Raw genomic sequence first — 26,517 nt, forward strand, 5'->3', positions numbered from 1 at the left:
ATCAGCAACTATTCTTACATCCATAAGTGAAGTGAGGTCACAGGGCAAACTACTTCCCCTCAAATTGAAGAAACCAATGGGTGAAGACAGAAAATCACAATTTACCAAAGCAACAATCTCCTTGGGAATCAATGTCAGGGCAGAATAAGTGTGAACTATACATAAATAATTGCTGGAGACTTAGTGTAGGCAAGCTTGAGAAACAAACACCAGGGTGACCCAGTCATTGATGGGGCCCTACATTTTTGTGAGTTTTACCTTTAGGAGCCTACCAGGTCCTCTCAGTTACATCACAAAGAAACTCCCTTCATGCTTCTGGCAGGCTGAGGGGAAAATAAAAACAACAACATGATAATATCAACAAATGCATAATAAACATTTCACAAAACCCAATACTCATTCAAGATAAAAACTCTCAGCAAACTAGGAATAGTTTAATAAAGAATATCTACAAAAAAACAAAACCAAAAACCCTGTAGATAATATCATACTTAACAGTAAGAAAATAAAAGTTTCCACATTAGAATCAGCAACAAGGCAAGGATATTCCCTCTCTCCACTGATTTTCAACATCCTAGCTAACACAATGGACAAGAAAAAGAAATAAAAGAATACATATTGGGAAAGAAGAAATAAAATTGTATGTGATTACAGATGATATGATCACCTATGTAGAAAATCCAAAAGAATTGACAAAATTTTCTGGAATTTAGCAAGTATAGCAAGGTTGCATAACACAAGGTTAATATACTAAAGTCAATCTCATGCTTATGTACCAGAAAGAAAAAAGCATCATTTGAAATTAAAAATAAATTACCATTTACAATACTATTCAAAAAATGAAATACATAGGTATACATATATACATATATATTGAGAGAGAGACAGAGAGAGGGAGCCAAATATATACACATTTTAAGAAAGGAAAAAACTGTATTAAATTTGTAATACTCAATATATACCAATAACAAAAGATGAATACAAGTAATGTGTATACATTTTTTTTTTGGCTCCCTGGTGTGTGTGTGTGTGTGTGTGTGTGTGTATTTGCAGTTTTAATATAAACCACTATATAATTGTGGTTTAAAATGTTAAAAGTAATTGCAAAAACTGCAATTACGTTTTACACCAACATTTTATATATATATTTCTAGATTTGCATGTGGGTGTCCAGTTTTTCCACATTTTAATTAGACATATGTGTGTATGTGTATATATATATATATACATATATATGACTAATTTTATAGTCATATATAACTATTTTATAGTTTATATGGAGAGGCAAAAGACCAAGAAGAGTCAACACAATGACGAAGGTGAATAACAAAGTTGGAGGACTGATACTACCCAATTTCAAGACTCACTATAAAGTTACAGTAATGAAGAGAGTAGTATTGGCAAAAGAGTAGCAAATAGATCACTAAAACAGAATAGAGAGATCAGAAATAAACCTCCATTAGTAAAGCCAACTGATTTTTGACAAGAAGCAAAGGCAATAACATGGAGCATAGATAGAATTTTTACAAATGGTTACAAAAGATAATATTTTTAACAAATGGTTAAAAATGTGGAAAAACTGGACACCACATGAAAATCTAGAAAAACATTACATTCCTCACAAAAATGAACTTGCAACACAGACCTAAATGTAAAATGTAAAACTATAAAACTCTTAGAAAATATCAAGATGACATAGGATATGGTGATGACTTTTAGATATGACATTAAAGATACGATCCATGAAAGACACCATGGGTAAATTGGACTTATTTAAAACTTAAAAATGTCTGCTCTGGCAACCATCAGTTTTTCCTCTATATCTCTGAGACTATTTCTGTTTACTTTGTTCATTTATTCAGTTCTTTAGATTCCACATATAAGTGAGATCATATGGTATTTGTCTTTCTCTGACTGACTTATTTCACTTAGCATAATGTTCTCTAGGTCCATCATACTGTTGCAAATGGTAAAATTTCATTCTTCTTTATAGCTGAGTAATACTCCATTGTATAAATGTACCACAGTTTCTTAATGCAGTCGTCTACCGATGGGCATTTTGGTTGTTTCCAAATCTTGGCTATTGTGAATAGGGAGGGGGGTTATCACTTCATGAAGGGTGAAATATCTAACTATTACATTGTTCTGTACACCTGAAACTAATTAAAAAAACTGTCTGCTCTGTGAAAGACACTGTCAAAAGAATGAAAACAAGTCACAGATTGGGAGAAAATATTTTCAAAATATGTAAAGGACTGTTATCCAAAATATACAAAGAATTTTTTGGGTAGATACCCAAGAGAGGGATTGCTGGGTCATATAGAAATTCTATTCTTAATTTTTTGAGGAACCTCCACACTGCCTTCCCTAGTGGCTGCACCAATCTGCATTCCCACCAAAGTGTATGAGGGTTCCTTTTTGTCCACACCCTCTCCAACACTTGTGATTATTTGTCTCATTATTTGTCTTATTTGTCTCATGTTGATGACAGCCATTCTACTGGTGTGAGGTGATATCTCATTTTGGTTTTTATTTGCATTTCTCTGATGATGAGTGACGTTGAGCATTTTTTCATATGTCTATTGGTAATTTGCATGTCCCTTTTGCAGAAATGACTATTGAGGCCCCCCTGACCATTTTTAAATTGGATTGTTTGTTTTCCTGTTGTTGAGTTGTATGAGTTTCTTATATATTTTGGATGGTAGCCCCTTATCGAAGGTGTTGTTTGCAAAAATCTTCTCCTGTTTTAATAATGGGTTTCTAATAGAAGTGAGGGTCATATCATGATAGACATAGGGCCTGAAAAGTAATTTTCCTCTGCTAGATTTGATTCGTGTTTTGCTGGAATTTTTGGCAGAGTTTAGGGTAAGCATGATTCTTTTCTTTCTCAATGAAGATTAAGATTGATGAACAGGAACCAGTTTGTTTTTCTTTTTTAGAGAACAAAAAAATTTCAAACTTGAGATAAATGTAAACCACCGACCTGTCTTTTGCATCGCTGAACGTATTTTATTATTATTTATTTATTTATTTCTATTTTTTTAATTAAATTTATTGGGGTGACAATTGTTAATGAAATTACATAGATTTCAGGTGTACAATTCTGTATTACATCTTCTATAAATCCCATTGTGTGTTCATCACCCAGAGTCAGTTCTCCTTCCATCACCATATATTTGATCCTGCATGTATTTTATTCATTAATTAAAATAAAAAATATGAGACTAAGTTTTCTGATAATACAGTACTATATGTAAATGTGGGGATCTTAACCTGCCCATTTTCTTAATGGTATTAGTTTTAATTGCTTTTTAAAAAATTTATTGGGATGACATTGGGTAGTAAAATTATATAGGTTTCAAAAGTAAAGTTCTATAATACATCACCTATGTATTGCATTGTGTGTTCACTACACAGAGTCAGTTCTCCTTCCATCACTGTATATTTGACTCCCTTTACCCTCTACTACCACTCCGCCTCCCCCCTTAAACTCTGGTAACCATTAAACTGTTGTCTGTGTCTATGAGTTTTTGTTTGTTTGTCTTGGTTGTTTGTTGCTAATGGTTTTATATCTCACGTATGAGTGAAATCATATGGTTCTTGACTTTTTCTGTCTGACTTATTTCGTTTAGTATAATCTCAAGATCCATCCATGTTGTTGCAAATGGCAGTAATTCATCTTTTCTTATGGATGAATAATATTCCATTATATATATATCACATCTTCTTTATCCAATCATCTATTGAAGGACACTTTGGTAGTTTTCATGACTTGGCCACTGTGAATAATGCTGCAGTGAACATACATCTTTACAGACAAATGTTTTCAGATTTTTGGGGTAGATACCCAGAAGAGGAATTGCTGGTTTGCATGGTCCGAAGCCTTCCCAAATACTTTGAAACAGACATTTAATGTATTTTTCAATATGTTTAGAAAAGTACATAATGAATATTCATTTCTTTGTTATGTGGATTTCACTTTAAGTAAAATGGACTTATAACAATTTTAGAAAAATAAATTTATAATAATGTGTGATAGTAAGGAATGATTCTTTATATTATTACATGATGTATTTAATTTTTACATTTATCTTAACAGTTCAATAGAGTATAATCCCCAAAAATATTCTCTTGAAATACAAGCATTTACACCTCCTTCCTGGTAGTGCTACAAGTTTTATAGCTAGCTGAATGTAAACCTTTTTTTGAAAAAAATAACATTTCAAGAAAAACCAAAGCTTTTGTTCTAAAAATGTGTATTGGCCTGATTGTGGAATTTATTTTCCATCTCCAACTCCCATTTTATTTTTATTTGCATTCAAGACAGAGAAAAAGAATGACTCAGTAGAAAAGTATTGAAAATGTACCACAACACTTCCTTATAATATCGGCTATGAAGGTTCTATAAAGCCTTACCAGAATTTATGTAGGAGAAAGAATGAGAAAGAGCCTAGCACTCTCCAACATTGTTTAGGAGAGAACACTGATATAAGGCAGTCTTAAACTTCTGACAACACAGAAAACGATATAAGAGCAAACTATACAGAGAGTAAGGGATACACACACACACACACACACAGTGCCAAAAAATGTATAAACATTTTAAGAAAGGAAAAAGCTGTATTAAAATTATACTACTCAATATATACCAATAACAAAAGATGAATACAAGTCACATTTGACTTCTGCAATTACAAGGGGTACTCAAAGTGGTTACCATCAGTGTAATTTTAAAACAGTTTTTTCCTTTCTTAAAATTTATATACATTTTTTGGACACTCTGTGTGTGTGTGTGTGCATGTGTGTATTTTTTAATTTACCAAGGTTGTTGTAGGTTTTTCTAATCAATTTGAATTTGAGTATCTCTCTACAGATTGCTTCGTTGCATGCAAAATTCATAAATTTTATAAGATAGTTCAAGGCTATTTTAGTACTTTGTTTTTACATTACAGTAAAAATTTTTCATTCAAGTTAGTGGATTTCTCATAACTAGAGGAGATCATGCAGAGGACCAGGGAAACTAGAGAAGGGAATAATTATTTTATTTCAATTGAAATATAATTCACACACACTGAAAAATGCATCAATTTAAAGTATACAACTCACTGGTTTTTAGGATATTCACAAAGTTGTGCAACCATCAGCACAGTTTAATTCTAGAACTTTTCCAGCAATCTAAAACAAACCTCATACCAATTAGCATACATTGCCCATTTCTAATTTCTCTCCAGTCACTGGTCACCACTAATTCACTCTCTGTCATTACGAATTTGTCTATTCTGAACATTAAAATAGATGGGAGCATATAATATATGGTCTTGTGTCTGGCTTCTTCACTGTTGAGACCCAGGGCAAGTAGCCCCAAGAATTCCCACAATGGCATACTAATTATTTCAAATCAAAATCATTTGAAAAGCAGCAGAAGAGGGAGAAGCTCTCTGACTCTCCTCTCTCTTCAAGTGCAGGAAATAAATTTCTATGTGATAGGTGCCCTCCCTGCTCTTAAGGGCTAAGAGATAACCTTGTTATAAGAGTTTTAAAAATCCAGAGCCCAAAAGCCTGTATAAACAAACCTCGCAATACCTTTAAGCCTTGCTTAGATTCCTTTCTAATTCCTTTCTAATTCTTTGTCCTATCAATTTCTCACAAACATGTTTGTCTAAAAAGTATAAAAAGGTGCCTGGTTTGATCATTTCTTTGAGCCTCATTTTATGACCTGAGCATCATGGTATTGTGAGTCTGTCATGAACATGTATTAAATAGTTTTTTTGTCCAATTAATCTAATCTTGTGTCAATATTTTTATTTTATTAGTAGTCTAGCTGTAAGAACTAAAGAAGGGTAGAGGGCGGAGGTTTCCCTGTCTCTGACAGACTCAAGACCAGATATTCCCCAGTTCTCATTCTTCTAGAACGTGGAGCATTTTCTGACCCTGTGTTCCAGTCTGACACCAACTTGCCTCTGGGATGAGACGAGTAATGCTTCTCTAGGGGCCTCAGAAGGATGAGGATGCTCTGTGATCAACCCAGGCACTTAGGAATATCCAGCCACTCTTTCTTTAACATGTGCTGGAAATTTTGGTAGAAACAAATTGATGTAACCAGCCTAGTCACATTTCAGGGCAACCCTTGGTTCATTCCAGGTAAGTTATTTTTTCCCCCCTACAAATTGGGAACCGGGAGCTGATAAGTGGTTGTTATAACAGTTTATTTTTTTAAAATATAGAATAGGGTTTAAATCTTGTTTTACTCATTTTCTCTGTCCATGTTTCCTCTGTGTTTAGAATTTTTTATAAAAAAAAAAAAGAATGATGGGCTAGATTAACATAATTTAGAGTTGAAAGATTTTCATAAGCAATTAGGTCATATTTTCTTGTATTTTTCAATCCCAAGTAATTAAAGGCATAAGCAGGATTGTTTCCAAGTTTGCTGGGTTCTAGTTGACTAGATATTCATTAATTCTAATGTTTTCTGATTCATTGAAAATGAAAAAGGATAATTTAGAGGTAAACTGCCATTGGTGTCTATGGAGATGTGGTGAGTTTTTGAGGACTATAGACAGTAGAGAAAAGATAGGAGAATCATATGCCTTGAAAAGATTTAGTACCTGCTCCCAGCAGCTTAGTCCTCTGTGTAGTAGGTTAAAGAACAACCTAAACCTCCTTTTTACCCCCTTGCCTCTGCTAGAAATCACTTATTATAATCGTTTCTTCCTCTTCCACTCAGTAAGAAAGAGACAACCTGTTATATGATAGTATTTAGATTAAAAAAAACAAAACCAAAAAACCTAAGGGTAATGAAGCTCATAACGTGTTGTCTGTCCTAGAAACTGGATTTAATGAAATTTAGATGTATGTATTTTCCCACTTCAGTTCTATGTACTCAATCCAGTAAAAGAGGAGTGATTATTACAAATACATTTTTTCCTTGACTCATATGACTTTTTAAAACTGCAACAATGTCTGCAACTCTGATCATTTGATTACTGCTTGGAGGAATGGCCAGTCTTACATATAAAATGATGGAAAAAGGCTCTTAAACTTTAGAAATTTCTTCTTCTCATGCAGTTTTCTTTAGTTCTATCATCAAGAATTTTTCACTTCTCTGTGTTTTAACTCTCCTAAACATTCCACAGCCTATTTCTGCTTTAACAAAATAATCAGGTTTTTTATAAGCTACCATATACTGAGTATTTGAATTGTTCCAGACATTTATCTGTTCTATATATGATCTCATTGAAAACAGCTAAGTGAGGATAGTGCACTTAATTTACAAATGAATAAACTTAGAGTATTGGGTATGGTACTTCAGCAAGATTCCATAAATGGTAAGTGAGGGCTTCAGAATTAGTAGATAGGTCATCTGTATGATTTTCAAGTCATTGATTTTAACCACTTGCTGAATACTAGGTAAAAGGAAAACATACAGATTGTTTTTCTTGCTACACTTGTTACCCGACACATTGAAAGGCCAAAACTCAAAACATCAGAGTCTGGAGTAAGGAAAGGTTTATTGATTAAGAAGGTACCAACTGAGAAGATGGGATACTAATGGTACCTCAAACCCATCTGGCTTGCTGAATTAGGTTAAGGGTTTTTAAGGGGTTGGGGGAACAGGTATGCAGAAGCGCTGGTGGTGAAAGCCTTAACTGGAGGAATTTCGAACTTGGCCATGCGTGGGAAGGGGCGTCAGCACTGGATCTTTCTGGACAACAGACTCTTCACTTCTGAAAGGGTTTGGGTGTTTAAATTCCAGTTATATCCCAGTTCTTTGGTTCCAAGGGTGGCGGCAGGAGGTTGGGACACTTTGTTCCTGGGTGCAGATGGAGGTCAAAGTTTAGTTCTCTGCACATACTTCAGCTGCATGACAGGCGGTTTGGCTCTGTTGTCTCTGAAGAGCAACTCAGTATCTTGTTAAACAAGATGGGATCATTTTGAACTGGCTCTGAAGTTTCACACTTGCACCAACAGTCCTAGGTATGTGGGGGGTTTTCCTACACAAGAAATTCGCCAATTCTCTGCAGACATCAGCTGGGTGTCCTGTAATTTAATTCAATTATGACACTATCTACCTGGAGTTAGCATAAAATCTCACAGGTTAAGGGCTCACTCCCTTAAGACTCTTCCCCACCTCACAGTCTAATTCCAAGCCGTGGGTCCTTAAGTTACACAAAAGTAGTGGGTTGAGAGACTACCCACAACTTATGTCTGGCTTGGCTATAAAATCAGAGGTTCCCACAACCCCTTCCTTGAGTTTGATAATTGTTGAATGGCTCACAGAACTCAGGAAAACAGTTTACTTATCAACCAGATGGAACAGATGCATAATGCAAGGTATGTGGGAAGGAGTATGGAGCTTGCATAACCTCTCCAGCACCTCTATATGTTCAGCGACTGGGAAGATTTCCAAATCTCCCATTTTAGGGATTTTTATGGAAGCTTCATTACATAAGTGTGATTGATTAAATCAGGGATTTGGGGTGATTTAGTCAATCGCCAACCCCTCTTCTTCCTCAGAAGTCGGGTAGTAGGGCTGAAGATTCCAACCCTCTAATTACAAGTAGCATTCCTCTGGCGACCAGCCCCACCCTGTGGCTATCCAAAAAAATCACCTCACTACCATAAACTCAGGTGTAGTTAAAAAGTGCTTGTTAAGAATAACAAAAGATACTCCTTTTATCTTTATTGCTCTGGAGCTATTTCAGGAACTGAGGACAAAACCCTATTATAACAAAAGGTGCTCCTATTGCTCTTTACAGTTGGGAAATTACAAGGATTTTAAGAGCCCTGTGTCAGGAAAGGGGATGAAGACTAAACATATATTTCTTATTATAAATCACAATCGGCAAATAATCTGATAAAGGCATTATCATCAAGTATATTTGCCTTTAGACTATCAATTATTGAATGATTTTTAAGGAAATAATTATATTTTTAGTTTATGAGATCTTTTTGTCTTTTAGCTTCTACAATTTCTGGCAACTCATATATATATAAATACTAGCAACAATGTTCATACGTTTCACTACTTCCTTCACCATGTATCCCCATGTAGCACATATAGATATCGAAGGAAATTATTTTTCTCAACAATATTTATTGCTTTAATCCATATTTACAACTATGTCGGCCATATTATAATTTATCTATGTAAAATATTTATATAATATAATTTATGTTGTCTATATGTTATATACCTCACTCATTTTTATTGTTGCAGGATCACAAGCAGAGATTTCAGTGTCCCTTTGTCAATTCTTTTTTCATTTAAGAATTATCGAACACAACATCCTTTTTTTACTCCTACACAAATACTTTCTGTGGCCATAAAACAGCCATTTTTCTGATATTTTTCAAGAAATTGCCATGCAGAGGAAAACAGAAGTAGAGACTTCTATTGCTATTCATCAAGAACTTCTTTTTCCAGGGTGTATGGAGGTGACCAGACCTGAGGAAATGTGTAGGAGTGATTGGGAGCAGTGCTTAGACATGGATAGATTGAATCAAAATGTGAAGTTTAAAATGGTAGAGGGTGATTAATGAAATTGAGACCAAAGGAAGAAAAAAGTGTTTTTGTTGTTGTTGTTGTTAATGGATTTGACTCTCTCCCCCCACCCCCAAAGTAATGAGGCACAATCTGGAAAGATTGTTGAACTAGGGAGGTATTAAGAAATGAGGATTGTATTCAAAAGATCTTCAGCGTTCAAATCACAGCTAATCACTCATATAAAGTTATTTAAAAAGAAAAAGTAGGGAGTCCACTCTGCAAAACAGGATTAAAATTTTACCCAGAGATCAAAGAGTCTAGAGACCTGCTGATCTTTAACCTCTGGGAAGAATACATAGTTATGTTAATCTAGCTTCAGAGTATATCTAAACCAGTCAGAATTGTTTTTCTTTTTATTTAAATTTATTGGGGTGACAATTGTTAGTAAAATTACAAAGATTTCAGGTGTACAATTCTGTATTACATCATCTATAAATCCCGTTGTGTGTTCACCACCCAGAGTCAGTTCTCCTTCCATCACCATATATTTGAAGAATTATTGTTTTTAATAAATACACTGTCCTATTTTAAATTGTCCATACTTGTTGAATGTGGTACCTCTGTTTTTCTTTTTCTCCTTGTTTTTGTTCTTCTCCTCACTCCTAAGCGTCAGTTAAAATAGTTCTATTCCACATTCCCTATTCCACTCAACAACTTTACCTTAAACATAAGTGAGTCTTAATTCACTTAGAAAACAAGTTTCATCTGTCTGTGTCTGAAAGAGTACTCTTTTCAAATCTTTTCTAAGGGTTACATTTCGTGCCCTAAAAAACATTAGTTTGTTCAATATTTAGATGAAGGAATGAGTTAATATAAGAAGGGTAAACTCTCTTCTATAATACTCTATTTGTAACACGATGCCAATGACTCAAGGATAAATGACTTGCTCCCCAGCACCAGGAACCATGTGAGTAATATTGAAGACTATCACAGGATTATACATTAATGTAATCGGGCAACAGAAACAGGGTTTCTTGTGTGACACCAAGGCTCCTGGGCTGGCATCTAGAAGTAGATGAAGAAAAACAACTAATGGTGGCTTTTCAGACAAACTAGACTAGAGCTCATGAAAGATGCCAAAAAGCAGTGCTCTCAGTTCCATGGTTTCCATTTTCAAAAGAGCTAAGTCACAAATCCTGAAACTTTCCTATTTTTCAGCTCTGGTGGGTCGGCAGGATTGTTTTTGTTTCTGCCATTCTGACATGTATTGTAGAACCTCAGATCATTCTGGTTAAATTGCCATCCAAAGCACTGAAATTATTTGTTCAATGTTCAGTACAGTTGAATGATAATAGTTGAATGATAGTGAGGGCTAAAGCCTTTTGACATCCCATTCAATTTTCTCCTGCAGGTTATCAGAAGCAGTGGTAAGAAGACAGAATACCAACCTCTATGACATCCTTCAATACATCATATTTGAACCCCATAACTGTAATCTTGATTGGAATTCCTGGACTAGAACATGTGCAGTTTTGGATTGGGTTTCCTTTTTTTGCTGTGTGCCTGGTGGCTCTTTTGGGAAATATCATTTTACTAATCACCATCCCCACAGAACCCAGCTTGCACCAGCCCATGTACATCTTCCTGGCTGTGTTGGCAGCCACTGACATAGGACTCTGTGCAGCCATTGCTCCCAAGATGTTGGCTATCTTCTGGTTCAGATCTTGTTCCATGGCCTTTGACACCTGCCTAGCCCAACTGTTCTTCATTCACGCATTGCAGTGCATGGAGTCTGGCATCCTTCTGGCCATGGCTTTTGACCGTTATATTGCCATCTGTGATCCACTGAGGCACACATCCATCCTCACACGTTCTATTCTGGGTCGCATGGTAGTGATGGTGGCAATACGAGCTACAGTGCTAGTTGGTCTGCTACCCATTTTAATCAAAAGACTGCATGTGTTCCGTTCCATTCTTATTGCGCACTCTTACTGTGAGCACATGGCTGTAGTGAAACTGGCTGCAGAAGACAGCCGAGTCAATAAAGCATGCGGTCTTTTTGTGGGTTTTACAGTTCTGGGATTTGACATGATTTTTATCCTTATATCCTATATCCTTATTTGCCAGGCTGTTTTTCGTCTACACCAAAAAGAGGCAAGACTCAAGGCGCTTAACACATGTACAGCTCATATTTTGGTTTTCCTTGAATTTTATATTCTTGCCTTTTTCTCTTTCTTCAGCCACCGTTTTGGCCATGTTGCCCCCTCTACACACATTCTTCTGTCTACTATTTACCTCCTTGTGCCTCCTGCACTCAACCCTATTGTCTATGGTGTAAAAAACAAGGTAATTCGTAAACGTGTGGCACAGATTTTTCTTGTGAATCATGGGTCCCAGCAGTGATCTATCAAATGCCTGTTGTCATGTAGAGAATTCTTTTATTTCCTAGAGATGGAGAGAGATGGGACTCTGTGTGTTCATTATTGGGGATTAACATCATCATGCTCATCTTAAAGGCGTTTATTTCTAAAACTACAGCTAGGTTGACATAAAAATTATCCAGGTTAACACTGATATTAGCTCTCCATCTGTAATGCATTTGATTGCTAATCTAATATTTATCACTTCATTCCTTTTACTTTCATTGTGTATAATTTGCAGTTCTTTTTACTTCTTTATAAGAAAGTTTTGATTATTGGTTTTCAAACTTGCCATTTTGTAATATATGTATTTTCAAGTATGGATTTATTTTAACCATTGCTTTTGTTGCACACCCTACATTTGACAGTTTGTATTTCTTATTTTATTAAAAATAAGACTGATATTCATTGTGATTTCTGTGTTAACCCATGAGATATTAAGACATACTCATACATACATGTCAATTAACTTTGGAATAAGATGTCTTAGCAATTTAATGGGAATTAAAATGTCTTCCCAAAATGTAGAGCTAGAACAACTAAATGAGTGTATGAAAAAATGAACTGTGACATCTGTTAGGTCTCTGAATGTTAGAGACCTTGACTTAATGTTAGGTCTATGAATGTTAGCTCTCAGAGACCTTGACTTACAGACAGAGCCATGTCTTCAAGAAAACAACAGACAGGCATGTCCATTGGCCTGCACCTGCCGACAGAGCCAAACTTGCGATAACAGAAAATGCCACAAAGAGCTACTGACTTGCCGGCAGTCAACATTTTCTGTTCAAACAATATCACCCTGTCAGTACAGTCCCTATGAAACCTCCTCACCCTCTCCTCTGGGCTGCAAGTCTCCTTCAGACAGCAGCCCAGGCTGTAACCATCTTTTGCTCAGCCCGGTAAACCTTTCTCTCATACAATAAAAATTTCTTAACTTGCCCGACCATGTGCATTCCTTTACTGGCCGACCTATCAACAGCCACCTCATAATACGTACCAAAGTTATCTTAAGGTGAATCATATTTCTAAGCATTAAAGAAAAATATGTGAAGCTCTGGTCTGAAATCCAGACCTCATTAGAGAAGGAACAGCACTGAAGCATAGAAAGACTGAAAAGTGGCCGTGATATTGCTCCAGTGGAACTTGCCAGATATTCACCCTTTAGGGTGCTAGGAAGAGTTGTTCATGAGTTGCTAAGGAATCTGCTGGCCAATGGATGCTGCTTGCTTCCTGCACTGCAGAATATGAGCCCTAGAGAAGTTGTGAGAACTCTAGGAGCCTGCTGGAAACTAGAGAAGGCACCCAAACTGCAAGAGACTGTAGAGTGAGCACACAGCAACCAGGAAGCAAAGCCCCTCTCTTCTTGCAGTGCCTTACCAGTGCCCTCTACTGACAAAGTTTAGCATTGTACCAGCTGGTAAAGAAGTACTTAAGAGGGCCAAGGTACATACACTTTCACAGAGACGGCAAAAGTTAATTTGGATCTGAGAGGCAGTCAATCGTTAACCAGCACAGCCTGCATGACAAATGATAAATTTGTTGGTACATGAACTGGAAGCACAATATGTAACCTAGCTAGTCAGGCATTTATCTTCATTGAATGTACTACTCACAACAGTCTTCACCTAAATAGGTGGGGAAAAAAAATTCCTTTAACATTTGTTAAAAAAATCCCGTAGGACAGAATGAACACACAGAAACTCACTTTATTCTGATACTATGGCCAGCAATAGGGGTACAAACCACAAACCAAGCGTAAATACTCAGCTCTCCTGAAATCAATTCTTAAGAGCTGGGTTTGGCTGGGGGTGGAGGGGGATGGATTATAGGCCATCTGTGTTTGCTAATTGGCTATACCAATTAAACTTTAAACTTTATCTTCATAACAGGAGAGAATTTTACAACTTGGAACAAGGGCACACCAAAATTAGGCTCCTACCCTCCCACAGAGACTGGAAAATCGGTGCAACATCATTCTTAATGAATACATTTCAAAGGGATGGCCCCCAGATCCTGAGAAAGCCAGTCATAACTTGTAACACTCTCCACTCTTTTAATTAAGTTACATCTTAAAGGACAGAGAAATAATTTATAATTAAAAGTTTTCTAAAGTAAATGCTGTAAGAAAAGAGAAAATGACATGATAGATTTTCATTCACTGTGATTTTTGATCTCTAATAACCCACAAGAGCCAAGAGCTCTTGTAGGATGCCATGAAACTAACTTTCCGGGACCCACAAGAAAGGAGGAGGTCAATTACTGCAGAAAGTTTATACAACTGGAAGGCCCACACCTTACCACAAAGGATTACCACAAAAAAACTATTATTCCTTTAGACAAGTTCTACTTCAGAACAACTTACAAATGAGGAGTCTTTTCCACCCCTCCTTTTTTGTCTTTTTTTCTTATCTTTCTTTTCTTTTTTTTAACAGTAAACAATGATCCCATTTGCAATTGCATCAAATAAAAAACAACAACTATGAATAAATTTAACCAAGGAGGTAAAAGACTATAAGATACAGAAAACTATAAGGCACTGAAGAATAAAGTGAAGAATATACAAATAAATGGAAACGTATACCATGGTCTGGGGTAGGAAGAATTAGCATAGTTAAAAATGTCCATACTACCCAAAGCAATCTATAGATTCAATGCAATACCTATTAAAATACCAATGGCATTTTTCACAGAACTAGAACAAATAATCCTAAAATTTATATAAAGACCCTGAATTGCAATGACAATCTTGGAAAGAACAAGAAAATTGGTGGTATCATGCAACCTGATTTCAAACTGTACTACAAATCTATAGTAATCAAAAACCCATAGTGTTGCAAAAAATAGACACATAAATCAATGGAACAGAATAGAGAGGTTAGAAATAAACCCACAAATATTAATATATGTTCATTTAATATCTAACAAAGGAAGCAAAAATAAACAATGGAGTAAAGATGGTTTACTCAATAAATGGTGTTGAGAAAACTGGACAGATACCTACAAAAAAAATAAACCTTCTTATTCCATATACAAGAATAAACTCAAAATGGTTCAAAGGCTTACATGTAAGACCTTTAACCATAAAACCCCTAGAAAAAATACAGGCAGTAAACTCTCCGACACTGCCCTTAGCAATATTTTTTTTCTGATCTATCTTCTCAAACAAGGAAAACAAAAGAAAAAAACAACAACAACAAATGAGACTACACCAAACTAAAAAGTTTTTGACAGCAAAGAAAACCGTCAACAAAATGAAAAGACATTCTACTGAATTAGGAGAAAATATTCACCAATGGTATATCTGATAAGGGCTTAATATAAAAAAATTATAAAGAATTTGTATGACTCAACACCAGAAAAACAAACAATCCAATTAAAAAATGGGCAGAGGATGTCAATAGACATTTCTCCAAAGAGGACATACAGACGGCCAATAGATAGATATATGAAAAGATGCTCAGCGTCACTAATCATCAGAGAAATGCAAATTAAAACCACAATGAGCCACCACCTCACACCTGTCAGAATGTCTGTCATCAATTAGTCAACAATCAACAAGTGTTGGGAAGGATCTGGAGAAAAGGGAACCCTGGTGCACTGTTTGTGGGACTGTAAATTGGTGCAGCCAATACAGAAAACAGTTTGGAGTTTCCTCAAAAATTAAAACTAGTGACCTAGCAATTGACCTAGCAATGACCTAATGACCTAGCAATTCCACTTTTGGGTGTTTATTCAAAGAAATCCAAAACACTAATGCAAAAAGATATATGCACTTCTATGTTCACCGCAGCACTATTTACAATAGCCAAAATATATAAGCGACTGAAATGCCCATTAATAGACAGTTGGATAAAGAAGATATGGTATATTTATATCATGGAATATTAGCCATAAAAAATGAGATCTTACCATGACACCATAGATGGACCTAGAAGGTATTATGATAAGTGAAATAAGTCAGACAGAGAGAGATAAATATCATATGATCTCACTTATATGTGGAATCTAAAGAGCAAAAATAGGCAACCAACAGAAAGAAACAAAACAAATAGAGTCATAGATACATAGAACAAACTGAAGGTCTCCAGATAGGAGAGGAGTTAGGAGGGTTGGGTGAGAAAGATGAAGGGATGAAGGAGTACATATTGGAAATTACAAAATAGTCACAGGAATATAAATCACAGGATAAGGAATATGTCAACATATTGTAATATGTTGACAACACAGTCAACAATATTGTAATAACTATGCATAATGCAAGTTGAGAACTAGACTTACTGGTGGGATAATTTATATGTCTTACCATTATGCTGTACACCTGAAACTAATATAATATTGAATGTCAATTGTAATTGATAAAAAAAAGCACACATTCCTCTCTGCACCGCTGTTATCTCTCAAGATTCATCTTTTTAAAGTGAATCTCCCTTGCTTATTTCTTTTCAATTACCCTGACCTTTTTACAGGTACTCAACAAGCACAGCATGTTTGACTTAGTGTCTGCATTTTCTCTTTTCCCTGATTGCAGCACTCTTTTCTTGATATGCATGAGTTCTATATATACTGTACTTTGTAACGCATTATTCCAACTTGCTCTCTAATACCCGTGTCTATCTATCTATCTATCTATCTATCTATCTATCTATCTATCTATCTATCTACCATCTATCAATCACTTATCTATCCATATTCAGAAAGAGAGAAAGACTGAGGGAAATTGTTTCTATAGTTTTAACCCCCATTGCTAGAGAAACCTAGTATACATTTTCAAAATTAAACCGTGACAGAAGAAGTGAGAGAATTAAAAGATAAAGCAATTGACAATATTGGCACGAAATAAATATAGTAAATAATTCCAAAGTTTGGTGTTAATCATGTAGAAATTATGAAGCATGTTAACTTCCATGGAGACAAGGAAGTACTTGCTCAAGTTGCTAATTATAAAAATGGATGACCTCCACAAAATGAGGAAGAATAGATTTAATAGAGAGAAAGGAAACAATATGATGTTATGACATAAAGAAGAGCAACTGGGAAATAAGACAAAGAGGGGATTAAGGATAGCCTACTTCAAAACATTTGCTTTGATAAAAAGAGTGAGATAGTTCTCTAGAATTCTTTAGTTTCCTTTGATATGAAACTTGAACATGTTTATCTGTTTAGGAAAGGAACATATATAGAGCAAATGCTTTAAGATATAGAAGAAAAGGCAAATGATGGGAGACACCCATGAAGTAATTGATAAAGAGAAAATGAAAGAAAATTAAAGAAGGAATTGATATCACAGAGACAAAATGGAGATAAGATATTTGCAGAACAAGTTTTAAAAGGTGGGTAAAAAGGAAAACAAATGTAATAACCTTTAGAGCCAAATTTGTGGAGAAATTGCTTGACCACAGGTCTCATTGGAAAATTTAAAAAGGAAACAAAAGATATGGCGGTATTTTATCCATCCTTATTAATTACAGTGAATATTGAGTATATAGAATATATATGTATATATTCTGAGACATACAGTCATAGATTACTTATACCATCCCAGAAGTCTGATTATAGAACCAACAACTGATATATCACCTCTTGGTTGGAGTTAGGAAGTTGGCTCATAACTAGTTAAAAACCCTTATTTTCATTTTTTTTTTTCGTTTTCCAGCTTTACTAAGGTATAATTAACAAAAAAATGATAAGCTATTTAAAGTGTATAATATGATGATTTGATATACTCGTATGTACACATTGTGAAAATATTTCCCCCGAGTTAACACATCCGTTATCTCACATATTTACCCTTTTTTGGGTAATAACATTTAAGTTCTACTCTCTTAGCAATTTCTATTATACAGTACAATGTTATCAACTTAAATGCAATAAAGACCAAATTATCAAACATATTATCAACTTACACACTAGGCTCTGCTTCTGGGAATAAAGAAAAAAGTTAAGTTTTCCAACGTAATTTTACATTCAATTAATAATGTTCTATGGCAAAGGGATGTGTTACATTAACTTTGTGATAAGAATGCAATCTCATATTTGATACATTTGAAATGTTCCCCAACATTCTGTAAAGCTCATCACCTGGAGATCTTGAGAAGATTACTCTGACATTACAATTACTCAAGTAGTCACTGCAAAATTTCATAAACATTACCAATGTAAGAGGTGAAAAGTAGTGTCAAAGTGGAACAAAGAAGTAAATGATGAATTCTCAAATTGGCTTAGGCAACAGGGAAAGCAGGCACTATGTTTCTTGACACTAAGCATATAAAAAACAAACAAGAAACTGAAATGTGCTATATATATGTATATATAAAATAATGGTTTCAAACAATTTTATTGGTGGTAATAATGGTAGTAATAATAAGAATAGAAGTTCTTGTAACTATAAGTTTCAGCTGTATTTATGAAGGTAAATATCTTTTCTGTTTCCTTAAACTGCAAGGATGGCCATAGGCCAGAAAGTGGATTAAATTATTGTATTCATTTGTTTCACTCTACAAATTTTTCGTTTCTCAGCTTTTCTTTCCACACACGCCTAATGATTTCAGATTCACCTTGCTCTAAAAGTAACCTATAATTTGAGATTTCCTGGTTCTCATTTCTTGGAAACAACTCATAAGGTAACAGTGCTTTCTGCCTATGTGCCCTCAAGCAAGGGATACCTTTCTTCTCCAAAAGAGGGCTGAGTTTCAGGAGTGTAATGACCTCTCTAGGGCCAGGTCTGAGAATTGCTAGGGGATCAGCTAAGATTCTAAGGCCAAGGGACGCAACAGCTAAAAATAGGTGATGAAAGACACTTAGTAGCTAATACTTTTCCAAATCCAAAGCCTGGCAGAGAAGAGTTCTTCCATTCACTGATTTTACATTCTAACTAGCTCTCTTGTTTTTCTGGGTGAGTTTCTTCTCCATGAATTGGGACCATGAATTGCTCAATTTTTCCATAATTGTAGCATATTTTAACAGAAGTGGAAAGGATAATGAATCGCACAACATTGATCCTGTATCTCTCAGTAACAAACTTTACTTTGGCATGTCACCTTTTTTCCTCTTATTCAGGTTTGTCAATAATATGACAGATGGACTAGATTCACCTCATTTAGAGGTGGAAGAGATGCAAAGATAATCTACTACTATCTTCTTAATTACATGTGGAGAAAACTGAGAACTGACATATCCCATTAGTGGTAGGGCAAGATGAAAATAAGGATTTCAGCCTCCTCTTCTAATGTTTACTAAAAATAAGAGGAGATCCTGTTGTGGTTTGGAAAGGTGTGTGTGTGTGTGTGTGTGTGTGTGTGTGTGTGTGTGTGTGCGCGCGTGTGTGCGCGCGCGCGCGCGCACGTGTGCATACGTTACAGTTTGAGCAGGAGTGCTTGAAAGATGTAGAAAGAAAATCAAAGATAGAAGCATCCTCTTGACTTTAATAGTTTTGGTGTCTGTTGTTATTACCTCTGTAATGACAATTCATGTCCTGTCCTCTGAAATACAGTGTTCTCTTTAGCTGTATTTAGCTGGGGCATTAAAATCTTGTATTTTTGTCTCTTGTTTCTAACACTTTACCCTGTCTCCATTTAAGATATCTTTGTATTCCTTTCTCTTTCTCTTTCACTCAGAGACCAGGAATGAATCTTTTCTGATCTGATTATCATAGAAATCATTTAAATTGCATAAATGCATGCCTTTGCTCTTTTAGGAGCTATTTTTGATCTAAACTCTTTTAAAAATTGTTTTTCCTATTCATATGTTTTCCATCTACCTATTAAGACTTTAAAGGAGGATATAATTAATTCTCAGGTGAAGTGGCCAAATCAATGTAAATAAGTGAAATACGTTGACTCCACCAAAGTCTCCATGTCATTGGGAAGTCATTTTTCTATTGTGACAATGCTTATTTCATCTGCTTACAAGAATGTCCAATCTGTTAGATAAAATTGAGAAAAGTTATTCCACTCCAGAAAATTCATTGTCCCATAGATTTTTATTTTATTTTATTTTTTTATTAGTTTCAGGTGCACAAAACAATGTAATAGACATTTGTCATTTATATCCCTCACACAGTGATAACCCCCCCCATCTACTACCCCTCTGACATCACATACAGCCATTACATTTCCACTGTCTCTATTCCCAACACTGTACTCTACTTCTTGTAACTATATGTGTGTGTGTGTGTGTATATATATATATATATATATATATATATATATATATATAAAATTGTAGTTGACATTCATTATTGTTCAGCTTCAGCTTTAGGTCTCATAGATTTGTAATCCTTTCTTCAGAAAATTTCCTCATTTCTGTATTTTTGTTTTACACTTCTTCAGAATGGCAGTAATGTGTCTCTGTCTTCACAGAAGTTCTCTGCAGTTTCTGACTAAGATTAGCTACCAAACATTGAGTACTTACTTTCTTCCATACTTGGTGCTGTTTTTTATATATAAAAGTATGTGGCCTTCCCAATAATTCAATGAGTTAAGTAATTTTATTACTTCTATTTGTAGTTAAGTAAACTTAAGGAATTTGGACAACATTCCATGTAGATCCAGCATTAGATGATGTGTTATATTTCTAAATTCCTATCCCATGATTGTAAATATCAATTTTTGGTTGTTTGTATTTTATGAAATCATCAGTCAGATGCAGCCACAAGAGGAAACAAAGGAGAGGTTCAGGAAACAAAGGTTATTATACCAACAGATCCTAGAGACGAAAGGCACAGTAGGCCTTGCAGGGCTAAGTAGAAAACACACCCGTGTCATCAGGAGGCAGAAGACAAGAGGAGGAGGTGGGAGAGTGGGAGCCCTAGGATGATTAAGGCAGAGGGATACTGCCTCCTTGGGTGCATGGGCCATAAAGGATATGTGGATTGGTTAGTTTGCATATCAAAGTTATGCTCTTAACTGGACCCTTTGCTATCTCTAAGAATTGGCTTGCCCAGACAGGGAGGGGCAGTCTGTCTTCAGCCAAAAAGGCTTTTTACGATATTAAAACATCATAATATATTGAAAATTGCATACATATATGTATATACATAATATATAGGATGATAAATAATATATTTTATATATTTATGTTATATTTATATGCATTTGTGTTGATATATATTTATATAAAATAATATATATTTATTTATTATATATACAGATATATACATATATTTTACATATTATATATAAGTTTATATACTTACATATAATACACATACTATGTTATATAGAAGAAAAGTAACTTGATGAATTCGTTATCACCTATAATTGTGGGATTGGAGCTAAATTTTACTTTTATCCTTACATGTCAGGCAACTTATACATAATTATGTAACATATATTGTCTTTTACAAGTTCCTTTAGGCTCTGCCTTTGTCTGCTCATGTCACATTAACAAGGTATATTCACAATTTATCACCATTCACTTCTAGGAAATCTACCACTTCCCCCTCCTAGCTTCATCTCATATGGGCATCAAAGGGAATTTCTTTTCACAAAATTTCTAATTGTTTTAATCTGTATCTCTTTTTTGCTTTGGACTTAGTTTACTGATGAATGTAGCTACAGAAGCTCATACAACAAGATCTCCTTCTCTTCATCAGCTATTAAAGTATTTTATATTTTATTACATTGGGAACTTTCAAGGTATTCACACATATATATTCCTATTGACTGTGAAACAGTCTTTCTTTCCCTATAATTTTACAGCAGTAATCTCTCTAGTTTCCCTTTAAATAAAATATATAAAGTCCTACTTATAATGGTATTCCCTATTCAATGTGTTTGGCTATGACAAAATCATAAGGAAGATAAAATTTTTGAATGATGTTTAGCTTGTAGAATAGTTAATAAAAAAGACAAATGAGAGTATATAAAGTAAGCTTTAGTGGTTAGATATCTCAAGAAAGAGAGTGAGCAAATTATTAAGATATCAAGTTTGGAATGGGTATGAAGTGGGACAATATAATAAAAAAAAATCAATTTATTTTCACTGCCAACTGATAACAATAAAATGAAAAAAGACGTGTAGGTTAGATTGAACTCCATTATAAACAGTAGAGTGACCCACAGCCAACCCTACCCTTTTGTATCTGAAACACTTTAATATTATCAAAATATTTAAGCTACAGTGTTTATTCAATAAACCAGTTTGTGTATGTTACAATTGTATCTTAATTTATGGTGCCTTTTGATTCAACTGACTTCCTATCTATTTTCTCAACTTTCTGTCTGCTGTAAGACCTGTAAGTACTTACATCACTTTCTACCCCATCCTCTTCTTTACTTATTTATTTAAATTAAATTTATTGGGTGACATTGGTTAATACAATTATATAGGTTTCAAGTGTACAATCATCTATATATTGCATTGTGTGTTCATCACACAAAGTAAAATCACGTACCTCATCCTCTTAAGTATCCACTTTGTTTTTTTATATAGTATTTTATTTTATTATTTTTAATTTTTAAAATTAATGTTTATTGTAGTGACAATTGTTAATAAAGTTACATAGGTTTCAGGTGTACAATTCTGTATTACATCATCTATATCTCACATTATGTGTTCACTACCCAGCATCAGTTCTCCTTCCATCACCATATATTTGATCCCTTTTATCTTCAAACACTCACTTTGAAAGCTAATAGGCCAGAATTATCTCAGTCACTCAGATATGCTCCTCCACTACTGATAAAAGAATGAGTCCCCCACATCACTTCCAAGAACCTGGATAATGAGCCTGCATATAGGCAACTCAACCAACATTTGCTGAAAGTACAAACCTCCTCACTCCCCCATCTGAGAGTCAATCCCTAAGATTTGTGGGGAGTTATTTTACTACCTAAACCAGAGAAAATTGGAACACTGGGAAAAGTTGCCACTATTTGGAGATTATGAGCTTTAAACAAAATGGACAGGGATATGGGATTGAAGATCTAGTCTATGATTTCAAGTGTCACAGAGAAATGTCACCTAATCTGAAATGTGTCTGGAGTTCAGAGGTGGATACAGACAAAAAATTTAATGTCATCTGTGCCACCATCTGAGAACACTTCAAAAACTAGCAAGGTCAATGCTGTTAGAATCATAATTTCCATTTCTACAATTTCTAGGTGACAAACACTGGATTTACCTTCCTTGTCTATAAACACTCACATTGACTGGGTAAAAATATCCAAGAATTCTATTGTGATACCAACTTAAATTGATTAGCAAAGATTCAAAGTCACATGGCCACATTTTCATCCATATTTTTCATGCTCTGGAAGAAATGGTGAGGAAAATATCATTCTTCCTTCCCATCCATAATTTCTTTTTCTCTGAATAGGTATTAGAATCAGTGGTGAGGAAAGGATTTACCAACCCGATGGGATCTACCAACATGTCATATCTGAACCCTAAGACAGTGACTCTGACTGGCATCCCTGGACTAGAGCATGTGCAGTTTTGGATTGGATTTCCCTTCCTTGGTGTATGCCTGGTGGCTCTCCTGGGGAATATCTTCTTGTTAATCATCATCCCTACAGAACGCAGTCTTCACCAACCCATGTACATCTTCCTGGCAGTGCTGGCAGTCACTGATCTAGGTCTCTGTGTAGCCATTGCTCCAATGATGTTGGCCGTCTTCTGGTTTGGCTCTTGCTCCATGGCTTTTGGTGCTTGCCTTACCCAGCTCTTCTTCATCCATGCCTTGCAGGGTATGGAATCTGGAATCCTGTTGGCGATGGCCTTTGATCGCTATGTTGCCATCTGTGATCCTTTGAGGCACACAGCCATCCTCACACCTCTTTTTTTAGTTCAGATGGTACTGATGATGGCAATTCGGTCAACAGTGCTTGTTGGGATCTTACCCATTTTACTTACACGGGTGCACCTTTTCCAATCTGTGGTTATTCTTCATTGCTACTGTGAGCACATGGCTGTGGTCAAGCTGGCTGCAGAAGATGTCCGTATTAACAAATCATATGGGCTTTTTGTGGCTTTTGCAATTCTAGGTTTTGACATGATCTTTGTCTTCATCTCCTACATTCTGATTTTTTGGGCTGTTTTTCATCTTCCCCAGAAGAAGGCACGACTCAAAGCATTCAACACCTGTACTTGCCATATTGTTATCTTCCTGGAATTTTATATCCTTGCCTTTTTTTCCTTCTTCAGCCACCGTTTTGGACATGTATCATCCTATGCCCATATCCTATTGTCTACCATCTATCTTCTTGTGCCCCCTGCCCTTAACCCCATTGTGTATGGTATGAAGACCAAAGAGATCCGTAGGCGGTTGATCAGATTTGTATTCTGAAGCCTGACACCCAGCAGTGATCTAAAAATAATATGATAGAAAAAAGTATATTGACCTGTTTAAGGTGGAAACTCCTTTTACTATGTCTATCTTGGTGAGGTTTTTTTTGTGTTTTTTTGTTTTTTACATTATAATGATCTCCCCTAAATAATTTATATTTTCAAAACAAGAGCACTCAGAATAGGAGATAAACTTGGGAGAAAATTGTATATGTATCTCATCCCTCCATCTTTCCCTTTCTTTCTTTCCTTTTCTTTATAATCCTGATATGATAATTAATGGCATAATTCAGTTTTGTACCTAATTGCTGCTAAAAAAAAATGTACCAATGTTCTTTCTGGTGGAAAACTTTGTGAATCATCTACAAACTGAACATGTATGTGTTTGTGTCCTGAACTGAAAGTGATGAAGATTACTAAACAACTTAGAATTCTTACCATTATGAAGATAGATTTTGAAGGCTCTAGTAACTATATCTTTAATTATAAAGAGACTATGCTAGACAAAATATTTTTGTGGCTACCAAATTTTATATATTTCAGGCGTGGATGATAAAAAAGTAAATTATAGCTCACTGTGGTGAAGAATTATATGGAAACACACTACTTCTAAAATAAAAATATATTTGTGTGAACAAGAAGCTCTCTATCAATGGAGATTTCCAAGAATTGAGTGAATAATCTGCTATAAAGGTGGATTCTGCAGGTGGCAGATGAGATTAGGAGAATGTCATAGCAGCTCTGAGTACAACTGGCTGGTGTGAGTCAGAGTTATCAGGAACAATTTTCAGTAATAAATTTATTTGCATTAAATGTAAATAAAGGCAATACCCATTTATAGCACATAGAGTGAAATGATGTTACATTCCAAAGAATGTTATTATTGCCAGGCAGATGTCAACTATAGCTGTGATTATTTTCAGTAGGTGGAAATGTGAACTGATGAATGGTTGTTAGGGTATTTAATTAGTGAAAATACTTAAGTACTTCTTCCCTCTGTATGATTTATAACTCCATTATCTTTGTCCAATCCATCTTTTTTTTCTGGAATGTACCTGGAGTGGATTGAGAGTTTTTTCACAGTGGAGCAGGGTCCAGAAGATAAGATAACCTTTGACTTATGGGAGGAAACTACTGTCACACAGAATAAGGTGAATTATCTTGGAAAGGAAGAGAAGTGTCCTGGCTCTCATGAATCCCTATAAATCTCTATATGTGTAAGTGAAAGTGTTTTGCCTACCTTGGAATTTCTAGAAAAACAAAACAAACACAAAAACACCTAATCCAAAAAATTGAGAGTGTACTATATGTATGAGAGCTGATGTGGGGAGCACTGGAAAATAATCATTGGTGAACAATTATAGAGATGCTTGGGAACATAATACAGAAGCTTACAGAGGAGGTAGAAACTGAAAAATCACTTATGATGGAAATGAAAAAAAGTTGGATGTGGCTAATTGCATTTTCTAAGCATGGCTATAACTGTATCTTCCATATCACATACTCTTCTGTTATGTGATTTTGCCACTCACTCCTCAATCAAAAACAGACTCTTCAATATACTTTTCCATAAGTTTGAGACCCTGAAACGTCTGTGAATATAACAGAAGTCAATCTGTGTCAATTCTTGGTAGGGTCCTTAACTGATATCATAGTTTTTCCTTTTTTCATGCTACCATGTGAAAACCGCCTGGGTTCTATTCTGATGGAACAGGAGTCACTGTGGAGGTAGACTGACGTGTCCAACATATGAGTGAAGAAGATGCCTTGGGCCAAGCCCTGGATTCCTGTTCCAATCACTATCTGCTACTGCTTGACAGACTTCAAGTGAGAACTACACAAGCTGAGCCCAAGCAATCAACAGAACCTTGAGAAAAAAAAAAATCCTAAAATATTGTTAGGGTGTTGTATTACACAACAATAGTTAAGTGTAAGAAAAAAAAAATGGTGTCAAGAGTTCGACTCTGATCTAACAAAAACCTAAAACATGCAACATTGACTTTGAGAGTAGATGGACAGAAGCTTAAAGGGTACCAATAAGACTGTTAATGAAGGCTTTAAGTAGAATGACAAAATTTTTATTATGTACCAGAGAATAAAGGGATCTGTGCTTTGTGATGATGGAACAATTGACAAAACTGTTACCTTTTTTTTTAACATAGAAAATTACGTGTATATATATATATATATATATATATACATATGAATATATATACACATATATGTGTATATATATAATATAATGAACTGATAAATTTAATGAATGAAATTTCTAAAGGGGGGTGGGGGGTGGGGGGTGAGAGATGAGGGTAAGGGGGATCGAATATA

At 35.1% G+C, this 26,517-nt stretch overlaps 2 protein-coding genes across 2 annotated transcripts; both read left to right on the plus strand.

Annotated features, from left to right (window-relative positions):
- Positions 1-10,914: 10,914 nt before the first annotated feature.
- On the plus strand, positions 10,915-12,135 carry LOC109436912 (olfactory receptor 52A5). The gene has a single exon (XM_019715791.2). The coding sequence runs from the start codon at positions 10,937-10,939 to the stop codon at positions 11,885-11,887; it is 951 nt and encodes a 316-aa protein (XP_019571350.2). The 5' UTR covers positions 10,915-10,936; the 3' UTR covers positions 11,888-12,135.
- An 11,125-nt stretch (positions 12,136-23,260) lies between these two features.
- On the plus strand, positions 23,261-24,190 carry LOC109436913 (olfactory receptor 52A1). The gene has a single exon (XM_019715792.2). The coding sequence runs from the start codon at positions 23,261-23,263 to the stop codon at positions 24,188-24,190; it is 930 nt and encodes a 309-aa protein (XP_019571351.2).
- Positions 24,191-26,517: the final 2,327 nt, after the last annotated feature.

This window comes from Rhinolophus sinicus, linkage group LG06 (assembly GCF_036562045.2).
Source record: "Rhinolophus sinicus isolate RSC01 linkage group LG06, ASM3656204v1, whole genome shotgun sequence".
Lineage (NCBI taxonomy): Eukaryota > Metazoa > Chordata > Mammalia > Chiroptera > Rhinolophidae > Rhinolophus > Rhinolophus sinicus.

Bases quoted from the DNA above. Each gene is read 5' to 3' on its own strand.
- LOC109436912 (XM_019715791.2), top strand. From the start codon at position 10,937: ATGACATCCTTCAATACATCATATTTGAACCCCATAACTGTAATCTTG.
- LOC109436913 (XM_019715792.2), top strand. From the start codon at position 23,261: ATGGGATCTACCAACATGTCATATCTGAACCCTAAGACAGTGACTCTG.